The following is a 12,602-nucleotide window of genomic DNA, read 5'->3' on the forward strand; positions in this document are numbered from 1 at the left end:
TCTAGCTGTTAAATTTTAGGAATGTTTATAGCTGTGTTGCTCTCAGCAGGGGCAAAATACTTGCATTAACTTGTCTTTGCAGGTTTCCTGTGAGCACTCTCCAGGTGCCATTCTCAGCTTCACATCTGTATGTTTTATATGAAAACATGCAGTTTGACAGAAAAAATTCTTATGTTGATTCAAAATGATGGGCACACTGTAAGACAGAAACTGCCTATAAAATGTAATGGGAATTTAAGGGGCTAACTACATCCCTGTAAGCTCCATTAGATGCTCTGTGTGGTATAATTGTGTGCAGGAATGATTTTTCCCCAAAAGCCAGGAGATAGCAGGATGATGCAGCTAAATCCAAACAGCAGCTCATTTGTATGAAATACAGGACTAGAACTGAAAGGTGGCAAGTGGGGTTGTCTTGTCTGGTGAGCTGAGAAAAACATGCAGTGTTTGAAAGCAAATCCTTGATACAACCTCTCAGTCATCAGCCTGTGTCAGCAATAGTGTGGCAGCAGGACCAGGGCAGTGACTGTCCCCCTGTGCTGGGCACTGGTGAGGCCTCACCTCAAATCCTGGGGTCAGTTTTGGGTCCCTCAAGACAAAAAAGACATTGAGGGGCTGCAGTGAGTCCAGAGAAGGGAACAGAGCTGGGGAAGGGTCTGGAGCACAAGTCTGAGGAGAGGCAGCTGAGGGAGCTGGGGGGGAGCTCAGCCTGGAGAAAAGGGTGCCCAAGGGGGACCTTCTGGCTCTCTCCAACTTCCTGACAGGAGGATGGAGCCAGGTGGGGGTCGGGCTCTGCTCCCAGGGAACAAGGGACAGGATGAGAGGAAATGGCCTCAAGTTGTGCCAGAGCAGGTTTAGTTTGGATATTAGGAATAATTTCTTCACTGAAAGGAAGAATTTCTTCACTGAGTGATCAGGGACTGGAACAGGCTGCCCACAGCAGTGTTGGAGTCACCATCTCTGGAAGTGTTCAAAAGGCATATGCATGTGGTACTTAGGAACATGTTTTATTGGTGAACATGAATATGGTGCTGAGCTAACTGTTGGACTCAGTGATCTTGGAGATCTTTTCCAACCTTAATGATTTTATGATTCCCCAGGTTCCCCAGTTTGTTTCTCATGTGCTTTGGGGAAAGCTGTACTGGAGTGCATCACATCCTGCAGCAGAGAGGAGAGGAGTGAAGCATCACCTTCTTTACTTGCAGCAGGAAGGGTTTGTGCAGCCCCTCAGGTGTCCTACCTCAGCCACTGCATCTCATTGCAGTGTCTGTAACCTGTATGAGGTACAACTCCAGCAGAAATAAAGGGATATCTAGGTAACAAATGGGGATTTGGATGGATTGTTGGTTTTTAACATGGTCCTAGACCCTCAGCTAAAGCGTCAGCCCAGGTGCAGATGGGCTGTCCCAGTCTGAGCACATCAGGAGGGAATTTTCTACAGGGCTAAGTAGAGCTTTGTGCAAATTAGATAAAGTGCTAAATACTATGTTTTAGTTTCCAGCTTTGACAAACTAACCATAAGAAATTCAAAGCATGTCATTGTTTCAGATATTATCTTTTCCTGGTGGGTGGCTCCATTAGGAGCTATTAAGTAGCTCTGATGCAAATTCTGGCTTAGGAAGTCCTCAGGACTTTGGTAACTAATAGCTGGGAAGAGAAAGTGTGGGAAGACTGGCTCTGTGTGTTCCCCACTCTGGTCTTTCTTTAGCATCTGTGGCCACTTGTGGTTGGAAATAGGATGTGGACAGAAATGGCCTTTGGTTTGATCCAGCACAGTCCTTCCCGTGTGACCATTTTAGATTCTAGCTGTGAAGTACGGCTTAAATATTTGTCTGTGTTTGTTGGCAGTACAGACAGTTTTGGAATGGATGGTTATCTGCCGTGGTGGAGAATTTGTGGAATCACAGAACGGTGTGGGTTGAAAGGGACCTTAAAGATCATCTAGTTCCACCTTCCCTGCCCTGGGCAGGGACACCTTCCACTAAATCCACAGGGATTTCCTCTGTGTCACATTTATCTGCTTTTCCACAGGGTGTTGTCTGTGCTGCCTTGTTTCCAATGCTTTCCAAGGCCAGGTTGGATGGGGCTTGGAGCAACCTGGTCCAGTCAAAGCCAGGTGCCTTTTCTGGAGGAGGGACCATATCAGCGTAACTGGGCTGGAAAGCAGCACCCTTTCCAGAGCTGGGAAAGGCTTAATAAAAGTTTAAATCAAACCCAACTTATTGCTGCCTCCAAGATTGAAAATCAGGGAAATAGCTCTCACTTGAGCTGAAATGAGTTGAGCAGAGAGCTCTGTAGTTGCAGATGCTCAAGTGTTGTACACATGCTATTACACATGTTGTACACATTGTGCTCTGCTATTAGGAAGGAGAAAATTACTGTATTTCCCACTAATTTGACAGTCTGGGACAACGTCTCATTGTTACTCAGCAACTTCCAGTGGTGAAGAGCTCCTCCAAACTGACCCCTGTGGGTGTCTTTCCTGTTGGAAAATAAGCACAAGCTCGTTCTGCTGCTTTGCCTTTGGAGGAGTGGTATCAGCTTGGTGCTCACCTCTAGGGATTTATGAACCTGCTGTCTTGTGGGATCTTTCCTGATGTTTCTTTTCTGTTTCCCTGGCCAGAGGGTGAAGAAGAGGAGGAGGAAGAAGAAGAGGAGGAGGAAGAAGAAGAGGAGGAAGAGGAAGATGAGGAGGACAAAGACCTAGATCTGATGGATGAAAGCATGGAGGGCGACACGGAGCTGCCGGGTTTCACACTTCCAGGGGAGACCTCCCAGGATCCCATAGCTGGCCTGGAAAACCCTGTGGCCCAGCTGGCTGGGGTGTCCTACCAGGTTCCTGACACCATCGAGTGGGAGCAGCAGAACCAGGGTCTGGGTAAGAGAAAAAGCCCCTTCTCCCTTTACCCTTACAGAGGATGTATCTCCTGCTCTGCACTCTGCATGAGACAGTCCCTTGTGCCAGCAAGTCTCAGAGATTGGCTCTCAAGCTAAACACAAAGCTGGTTCATTTATGGAGGAACCTCATCCACCAGCAACAACTGGTTGAACTGGAATGAGCATGACCTAAGTTGTCATTTGGGGGAGAATGTGAATGCTCCAAATTTACTCCTTCATTCCCAGACCTTAGTGTCGTCTTGCTCCAAGGGTGGACAAAAAAATAACCTCTCAGGTGAGGTTCCTGGGGAAATTTCAGTTCCCTTTGCCCAGCATGTGTTGGTACAGGGATGTATGTCCTGTGAGGGCAAAGGGAGTTGGGTAGTTGCTCATCAGCCCATTTGCTGCTTCAGCAGCATTTTCCAAGTTCCACTTTTCTTTGGAATGTGGTCCAGCCATGGGACCCTGTGCTGACAGTGTTAAGACAAACCCACAAAGCCTCTATAAAGCTTTATACAATTTCTTCCCACTGTACATTTAGGCCCTGTGTTTAGTGACTAGAACTAATTTATTCCACCTAGGAATCAGGGTTTATATATGTTAAATCCATGTGATGCAGTTCAAAGCTGGTGTGGGACAAGGTAGAGCTTAGAAAGGAACTTGCTCAGCTTGGTTTAGGGCCAAGGAATATTTTCCCAGCATACTCAATTCCCAAACCAATCCCCATCAAACAGGAGAAGTAACCTTTCAGGTGAGTTTGTGGGAGCTGAACCACATCTATAGAGAGGGTCTTTGTGCCTGACTATTAGAGAATTATCTGTTCTGAGAAGCTCATCAACTAGAAAAACCCCAAAACTCTTTCACATGTTGTGTATCACATATATCTATGTGATGTCTATCACTTCCCCTGAATGCTTAATTCTGATTTAACCTGGTGGTTCTCCCCCTCTGATGCTGTTTCCAGCCTGCTTTAGTTTTCTTGGCTTCCTCTGAACTGAATCAAAGAGTGTGCTTCAAGAACTCTGTGGGAAGGTTGATTTCAGGAACTCCATGGGAGGATTGGCCTTTGAGGGCAGATTGAGTTTGCACCAGGTCTGATACTTTCCTATCCCACTAAATCTTGCTTGTAAAATACCCTGTTGGGTGGTTGCCGTGTCAGATCTGTTTCATGTGTCCTGTTATCCCACCAGGCTGCACAGGAGCTGTGTGAGGGGAATAATTCCAAGTATTTAAGGGTTTCTGGCTGGCTTTGGCAAGCTGGGTGAAAGAGGTACATGACAGTGCTCAGAGGGGAAGTGTGTAAGACATAGGATTAGAGTGGGAGTTGAATCAGCAGCTTCGTGTTCTGTTCTTACTCACTTCCTTGGTGCAGAGTCTTTCTCCTGAGAGAAAACAAGACAGGAGCAACATATTTTCTGCACTCAGGGTTGCATGGTGACTCTGTTAGCAATGGTGAGAAGGTTGCATTAAGCTGTTAACCACCTAAAGCTGTTTGCCTGGTTCAGGATCGTACCAGGATGGATGTCTTAGCAGAGCTTTGCATCTGAGTCAAATCCTGGCTAAGGGTGCCAGGGCTTTGCAGTGTGTTTGGGAGAGGCAGCATTTTGCCAAACACAAGGTGTGTCCCCAAACACCACGTATCACATTATGCAATGTGGAGGAAGATGGCACTGATACCTATTCTTCAGGGATCTTGGTACATTTAACCATCTCAGCCAGGGTGTCATCTGGCTTGGCTCACTGAAGGGTTCTGACAGGAGTCATGTTCCCAGGACAGGGTGCAGACAAAGGGTCAAAGGGTGTCTGGATACTGCTGAAGATGCTGTTGTATGTGATGAACTGTTCCCATGAGCTTTGGGGCTGTGGAGGAGCTTGTTCTGTCCACAGCTGGTCTGGACTGGAGTCGTGGCTGCATTTCCAGTTGCTGGAGGAAGAACAGTTTTCAGGGTAGGAGATACCTGCTTCGTACATGAGGCAGGTGAGAAAGCAGTGCCCAGAGGCTGAAGCTGTTCCTGGTGTGCAGTAACCCTCTCTGGCTGGAGAGGCTGTAATATTTGTCCATAAAAAAGAAGCAGGCCTGATCTGTGAAAGAATGTGTAGCTTTAGCACTCCTTATAGAATCACAGGATGGTTTGGATTGAAAGGGACCTTCAAGACCTTCTCATTCCAGCCCCCTGTCATGGGCAGGGACACCTTCCACTAGACCAGGTTGCTCCAAGCCCTGCCCAGTGTGGCCTTGAACACTCCAGGGATGGGGCAGCCACAGCTTCTCTGGGCAACCTGTGCCAGGGACTCACCACCCTCACAGACAAGAATTTCTTCCTAAAATCTAATCTACCCTGCTCTCCCTCAGTGTGAATCCATTCCCCCTTGTCCTGTCACTCCAGGCTCTGTCCAAAGTCCCTCTCCAGCTCTCTTGTAGCCCCTTTAGGCTGGAAGAGGCTCTAAGGTCTCCCCAGAGCCTTCTCTTCCCCAGGGTGAACACCCCCAGCTCTCTCAGCCTGTCTTATATATCACTGTGGCATAGGATGTGTTTTGAGGGGTCCTTGCCCTGGTGCAGAGCCTTCCTGGAGGATGCCCTTTGCAGTTTCTCTTCCACAGATCTGCTCCTGAACATGGGGCTGAGGTTCAGTTTCTGCTGTTCGATGTTTCATCATCCTGCAGCCTTCATCCTCCACCACCTTCTCTCTTCCTCAGACCTTGGAAAGGCCATCTTTCCAAAGTGTTCAGACATGGAATAAATTGAGGATTCTTCTCCCTAACGGATGTTTTATTGACCCTTGTGCAAGCTGGAGGAGGCCTGTGTGAAGCCTGTCAAGCTGGGTCAGCTGCAGAGCACCCGGTCCAGGCACCTGAAGGTCTGGGCAGACTTGGATTTTAATGTTCTCTGGAAGAAAACTGGCTGGGTTACTTGTCACCAGCTCCAAATGGTTTGGATTGCCCTTTTGTTTTTAAGCAGTTGCAGTCTGTGCAAACATCCATGAGGGAGAGAATGAGGCTGTGGCTGAGCTGAGTTCACCCTTAGGACTTAGATGGGACTTCTGTGCAGTAGTGGTGGGGACACAGTGGGATCAGTCTCTCTGTGACTCACCCCTCATATTGCATCAGGGAAACACTTCTGTAAGGAGATATTTATTCTTTTTCTGTCTAGATGACCTCAGTGGCTCTGTGATTCTGCTCCCCCATCTCCAGTGTGCTGAATGCCCACAGTGCTCCCAAGGGGAAGGGAAATTATTTATGCTTTAGAGGCACAAAGAAAATGGAACTAGATGGGGGAGACTGGAACTAAACCATTTTTAAGGTCCCTTCAAACCCAAGCCATTCCATGGTTCTGTGGTTCCATGATTCTGGGAAAACTGGGAACTTTCATGAGCTCACTGAGGCCATGGAATGAGCTGAACCCAGGTGGTGGGAAGGCTGATTTCCTGGGAGTGTGTGGGGAATGGGAAATGCTGTCACATCTTTGTGGCTGTACTGGGCTCATTTTCCCTGAGATGCTGCTGCAGGAGTAGAGACCTTCCCCTCCTTCCAGTTTGTCCCAGGTAGGAATTTCTGCCCTGCTTCCCCTGCTCTGGGTTCGTGGGCACACATCAGTCCATGCCTGGTCCTGGCTATGTGCTTCTTTGTGGAGTGTTTTAGGGAAAGAGGAAAGGTGGAAAAAGCATATACAGCTTGTGTCAGCAGGAATTGGATTGTTAAGACCATAAGAAATCCCCCCCAAACCTGGCAGGAGGCTGGAAGAACTGCTCCCATTGTTCTGCTGGAGCACCTGGAGACACCAAACACACAGTACAGGGCTTGTAAAGCTTTAGATCTCCTGCATGGGCTACTTCTCTTTGAAACCCTTTTTCTCTGAGTGATTTTCATCTAAAGATACCTCTTTGAAATCAGCTTCCTGTTATTTTAAGGCAGCTTTGTAACCACTGGACATCTCCAGATGCAGCCCCTGGATGCAGCTGGGTCAGGGGCATTGTGTTCCTGCCTGCTTCAGCCTTTGTGCATCCCAGGGAAGAGCTCTGTGTGTCTCTTCCTTCACCAGATAGTGCTGAGATGTGAGGAATTTCCCATATTGTGTGAGTGAAACATGGTTTAGAAGGGGAAGTTGTTCTGCTTCACCTGGGATACAGCACAGGAAAGGAAGGACTGGAAAAAAGATAATGGTACCCAACAGAGTACAGGGTGAGGGTACAGCAGCCAAGCACCAAACTTTTGCAGTTGGCATTTTCCATTTTTAAAATACTTTGCACCTGTGTCTTTCTCCTGGGGATGCACCTGTCCTCCAGCCTTCAGAATTGTGACATTTTAACGCTAAAATCTCTGGTACAGAGGAGCCCAGAAGTGTTGGAGTAGCAATTCTCAGGTCAGTTATTATCGAGCTTGCTTGGTCTGATGGCTGACACACTGCAAATCCCCAGAGGACAGGGAACTTGATCCACAAAACAGCTTGGCAGAACAAGAGACAGATCAGATTTTTGTAGTGGTCAGTGAGAAGGTGCTGGAGAAACAGAATCATTAAAACTGTCAGTTCTGGGCAGTCAGATGGTCCTACATGAACTCCAGCTGAGCAAAAGCAATTTATAAGCACCAGTAACAAGACTGTCAGTTTTACAGCCCATCAGCTGACTCTCTAACCAGCAATATTTAGACAGAAAGTAAAGCAGAAAATGAGATAATCTGTGCAGAAAATGAGATAATCTGTGCCTTCCATAAAACAGGAGTCCTTCTGGTGGCCTGCAGCTCTGGAGAAGGAAGGTCTGAATATGACTTGGGATCTCTTTTGTTGTCCTGTTCAAATGCTTTGCCTTCAGAGGTTGTCAGTGAAGGACACAGCAGTACTTTGGGACCTCTCTGCATTCTGTACGAGGTGACTTTGACCTCTCTGTGCTTGTTTCTTGATCTGTATGTAGGTGGTATGTGGTAGGAAAACATTAAACTCTTGGAGAATGTCAGAGGGGCAGGAAGACCAGGCTGGATGGGGCTTGGAGCAGCCTGGTCTAAGGGGTTTTGGAACAAGATGGTCTTTAAGGTCCCTTCCAATCCAAACCATTCTGTGGTTCTATGATTCTATTATTCTGTGAATCTTGGGCTTTTGAGGAATAAATAAAACCCCCTATTTCTTCCCTGCTACCTCTTTTGTGATGGTTTATGCATTACCAGGAGAAATGCAGTTGGTTTATCCGGGTTCAAATCTAGTGAACAGTTTTTGGACCTTTAGTTACTCCTCACGAATCTTAAAGTAGATTGTCTTTATTGTGCACTACCATGGAAATCAAACCCCATTTACTTCTGTTGGGGGTGACTTCTGTGACTGTGCTCTTCTCCCAGTGCTCGTGTCTGTAACTGTTCTTAATTTAATGACCATGAGCCAAGATGAAAATGTCCCCAGGCTTCCAAGCTGTTTGTTGATGCCTTAATGCTTGCATCATCCATGTCCCAAGACGAACAATTCCTGCTATCCATAGTAAAGTGACAGCAGGAGGTCTAGGGCAATTTACTAAGCCTTTAATTTTACTGCTTTGGGACATGCAGTAGTTTACTTTGTGCATTTAAAATCTGTGGAGCTGTTTAGAGTGACAATGACATTTTCACCTTGAAGCAATACAGAAATGTGATGTTTGGCTCAAGTTGTCAAAGCATAGCTTGTTGTGGTGGGCTTTTTCAAGATGTTGAATGAAACTACTAGTTGCTTAATCCTTGGCCACCATTAACAGGAGATAACAGCAGTAAAGAGAAGAGAGACTGATTTGAACCATAAACTTTGAAAGAAGAAACTCCATTTTTATGCTCGAAACCTTTTATGGGCAAAGAGGAGCCACACCTCATATATATACACAAATATACACCCAATAATTTATTGCTAATAGAACTGAAATCTTCAGAGTATGCACATTATTAATCCAGATTTAATTATCAAGGGAAAAGAAATGATAGTGCAGTTAGGATTGTTACACACACACTCCTCATTTCCTGTACTTTATCCTGGTTTTGTGCTTGTCCTTGCTTCTGTGGGTCCTAAGCTGGGAGGTTTCATTCAGAGGTTTGTGGTGGCTCAACAACTTCTGGAGTCCTTGGCCAGGAGAAGTACAATGTTCACATTGATGTTTTCTTCTTTCTCAATTTCAGGTCCATTTGATATAATTTTTGTATGTTTGCTGACATGGTTTTGCACCTTGCTCTGTCTTCATTGACCTGCAATTTCATATTACATCTGAATTTACTGTCTGTGGTGGATTTTATGTATGTCAGCTACGATTTTTTTGTTTCTCTTTTTAACCCCAGACCCATTTTTTGTCCATGTCTGCACTTCTTTAGCTGAGCATTGATGTGTTCTTCACCTCCACCTGTTTATGACAATACCAGCTTACAGGGCTGTAGCTTGTGAGAAGTCACCTTTGTTGCCTGGTTCCACAGCATGGGTTGTAGGTTTCCATCTACCCATGTAGTTATTTTACACAGTGGAGTTTGGACTATCCCTGTAGATGGGATTTGGAGATAAACAAAATATAATATAGCAATTTAGAAAGAAGTTATGAAGTGTGACAATGTAATTCAAAACATGTAGCTTCCAAAGTATAAACCATGTCTGCATTTCATATATTTTTTTGTGCTTTGGATGTTAGTTCTTACCCTAATGGAAAGTCATATAACTCTCTCACTTAAGTAGTGACAAGGCACTTGCATAATAAACACACTTTTAGAATGTGAATTTTTTTTTTATGATGGATAAAAAATATCTGCAGCTCTGAGCAGCCCCTTATAGAGAAAATGGCTCTCACTGTATTGCAGATCTGTGGCTGCAAATCACACTGCATAAACCATATAACAGATGCCACTGGTTAATGATGGTGAGGCAGAGGGACAGCAGTGGAAGATGATGAATATCTGAAATGTCATTTTTACAGGAAGATAGGATTAATGCCTTTATGGGCAAAAATAACCAGCATTAGGAAGGCAGGAGCTGAGACTCAGAAATTAGTAATATGTTCTTTAATTGCTGCCCCAAATGGATCTATTTTAAGTACTCCTACAGCTCGTGGTATAGGAACATCAGAGTGCCTTTTAATCTTTAATGCATTTATCTCCTTAATCACCCTGGGCAGGTTGATCTGTGTCTTAAAGGTGGTGAGCAAAACCATGGAGAGGCCAAGTGACCCCACTGGTTTCATGAGAGAGCCTTTAGCAGAGCAGGGATTTGAAGGAAGGGAATGAAATCCGTGCTTGGTCATTGCTTTTCCCATGCTGGAGGAAGGATGTGCACACCTGCACTCCTCCCTGGAATGGGAGCAAAGGGTCACACAGAGTCACCATCCCAACAGAAGGGACTGAGTCCATAGGAATGCCAGGTGAGAGAGGCTGGCAGGAGCCAGGGTGAGGAGTGGAACCAGCAAGTTTTCCTTCCCCACATTTTCCAAGTGCAGCTCCCTGCAGCAATCCTGCCCTCTATAGCTTTGCCCCCATACATGTTAGTGGGAGTTTTGGGGCACCAAACATGGGCTGTGTGAGGCCAGGGTACCAGGCAGCTGCAGACCGAAATGAGCAGTCTCAAAAATGTAGGTGATTATTTTTCCTGTCTTTCTGGGTGCTTCAAACAATTTATACAGTTCCATATGTTCCTTGCTGGCTCCCCTTCCCTCTCCCAGGCAGCAGTAAAGCTCCCATCATCAATCTGTGCCTAATTCAAGTCTCTGTCCCTTGTGAGGTATGTGCACTCTGTTTGGAATGACTTCCTTTTTTATCTAAGAGATTTTTCACGGTTGCATCTTAACCCTGGGGCAGACTCATATTTGACCAGGTTTGCCCTGGCAAAGGACATTCTGCATCCACCTGTGAACAGTGATGGTCCTCTTTGCCACCTCCCAAGAGGGGACAATTCCCATTTGGAGATTGGATTTTTCTTCTCATAAAATTTAATCCCAAGGTATTTTGGAGGACTGTTTCTCTTTCCCTTCTTTAATATTGCTTCTGTATTCGACCTTGCTTGTGTTCTGAAGGCAGCTGAGATGAGGAGCCTTGCAGTGTGGTGCTCAGTGTGTTGGTGAGGAGCAGCCCTGTGCCTCGTGTCGGGATTTTGGGCAATGGGACTGTCCAGGAGACACAAAACTTGACAAGTCTGAGCCCTGTGATCCCCACCTACCACTCTGCTCTTCCCTTTTTCCATCCAGCCTGAGACTGCTGTGCCCTGGTGAATGAGACCAGTGTGTTTTAAGGGGAAGGCACCTACAAGTGTCTGTTCTGGGAACTGGGATGTGGAGTTTCCAACCACGGAGTAGGAACAGTAACGAGTTGGAACCATGTCCTTCCTCTTGGAAGCACCTCAGCTCTTGTCCTCAAAGCAGAAATCAAGACTAAGGGAAAGGAGTAGAGATGAAGGAACTGGTACAGTCACCATTCCTGGAGGGATTTAAAAGATGTGTGGGTGTGGGACTTGGGGACATGGTTTAGTTGTGGGCTTGGCAGTGCTGGGGGAACAGTTGGATTCAATGATCTTAAAGGTCTTTTCCAGCCTAAATGATTCTGTGATTCTATGAGTAAAAGAGAAGATTGGAGGGTGTTTTGGTGATTCCCAGCTCAGCTATCAGAAACAGGGGACATAAAGTGTTGCTTGCCTTAATTTATTGTAAGGAAGGGGAGGACAGCAGGGCCCTTTCTGCATGGAAACCTGCATCAGGAAACTCGGGCTGATATTTTATCCTGACATTTTTGATGGGGTATATCAAGAAACAGCAGCACTAGAACATCTTTGGATGCATTATTTTGAAATAGCATCCCATCCACAAGGTTTATGCATCTGGTTAAACCTGTGTCAGAGGAAGACTAAGCCCATTTGTTACCAGCCCTTAAGTGCTGCCTTCAGAGCCAAGGGAGGATTTATAGGAGTTTGCTTGAGTTTAGCTCTGCCTTCCCTCTCCCTGCCCATGGAGAAGGTGGAACCCCATCAGACAGGGTGCTAAACTGGAGTCACTGGCTGTTTCTGGGGGGAATGAAGAGGTCCTGTCCATCCACACCATTTCTGCCTCTTTTTCTTCACTTTGGAGTGAGGTGGTGTGAAGCCATGGAGAAATCAGACAGTTTCTTGTGACTTATGGTTCTTGAGAGGAGAGAGGGGACATTGGTCACTGTGGCTGACACATGAGAGGTCCCAGCTGGGGTCTGGCTGATCAGGGGAAGTTTCCAATGAATGCTGGAAGGCATGGACAAACCCAAGTTCATCCAAGTGAACGAGGCTGAAGAGGAGCAGCTGAGGGAGATGAGGGGGCTCAGCCTGGAGAAAATGAGGCTCAGGGGGGACCTTCTCATTCCCTACAACTCCTTGACAGGAGAGTGGAGCCAGGTGAGGGTCAGGGTCTGCTCCCAGAGAACAAGGGACAGGACAAGAGGAAACAGCTGCAAGTTGTACCAGGGGAGATTTGGATTGGATATTAGGAAAAATTTCTCCACCCAAAGGGTTCTAAAGCACTGGAACAGGATGCTCAGGGAAATGGCTGAGTCACCATCCCTGGAAGTGTTCAAAAAACACATGGCTATGGCACTTGAGGACGTGATTTAGTGGTGAATGTGGTGGTGGTGGTGGTTTGATGGTTGGACTTGATGACCTTAGAGATATTTTCCAACCTTAATGATTCTCCAGAAGTCACCCTCCTCAGTGTGCTGGGCAGCACGGAGAGGCAGCTTGCAGCACCACCAAGCTCCTGTGTTTCCCAGCATTGGAGGACTCCCTCCTGACAGGC

The 12,602-nt window shown here is 46.4% G+C and overlaps 1 protein-coding gene across 2 annotated transcripts in view; it reads left to right on the plus strand.

Annotated features, from left to right (window-relative positions):
* The window catches only part of ARMH4 (armadillo-like helical domain containing 4), a 66,899-nt gene that overhangs the window by 21,823 nt on the left and 32,474 nt on the right, over positions 1–12,602 (plus strand). For both annotated transcript variants that reach the window (XM_027662592.1, XM_027662594.1), the window contains exon 5: positions 2,621–2,875. In XM_027662592.1, the coding sequence (XP_027518393.1) occupies positions 2,621–2,875 (255 nt within the window). The remainder of the gene's footprint in view (positions 1–2,620; positions 2,876–12,602) is intronic.

This window comes from Corapipo altera, unplaced genomic scaffold (genome assembly GCF_003945725.1).
Source record: "Corapipo altera isolate COAL_440 unplaced genomic scaffold, ASM394572v1 169, whole genome shotgun sequence".
Lineage (NCBI taxonomy): Eukaryota > Metazoa > Chordata > Aves > Passeriformes > Pipridae > Corapipo > Corapipo altera.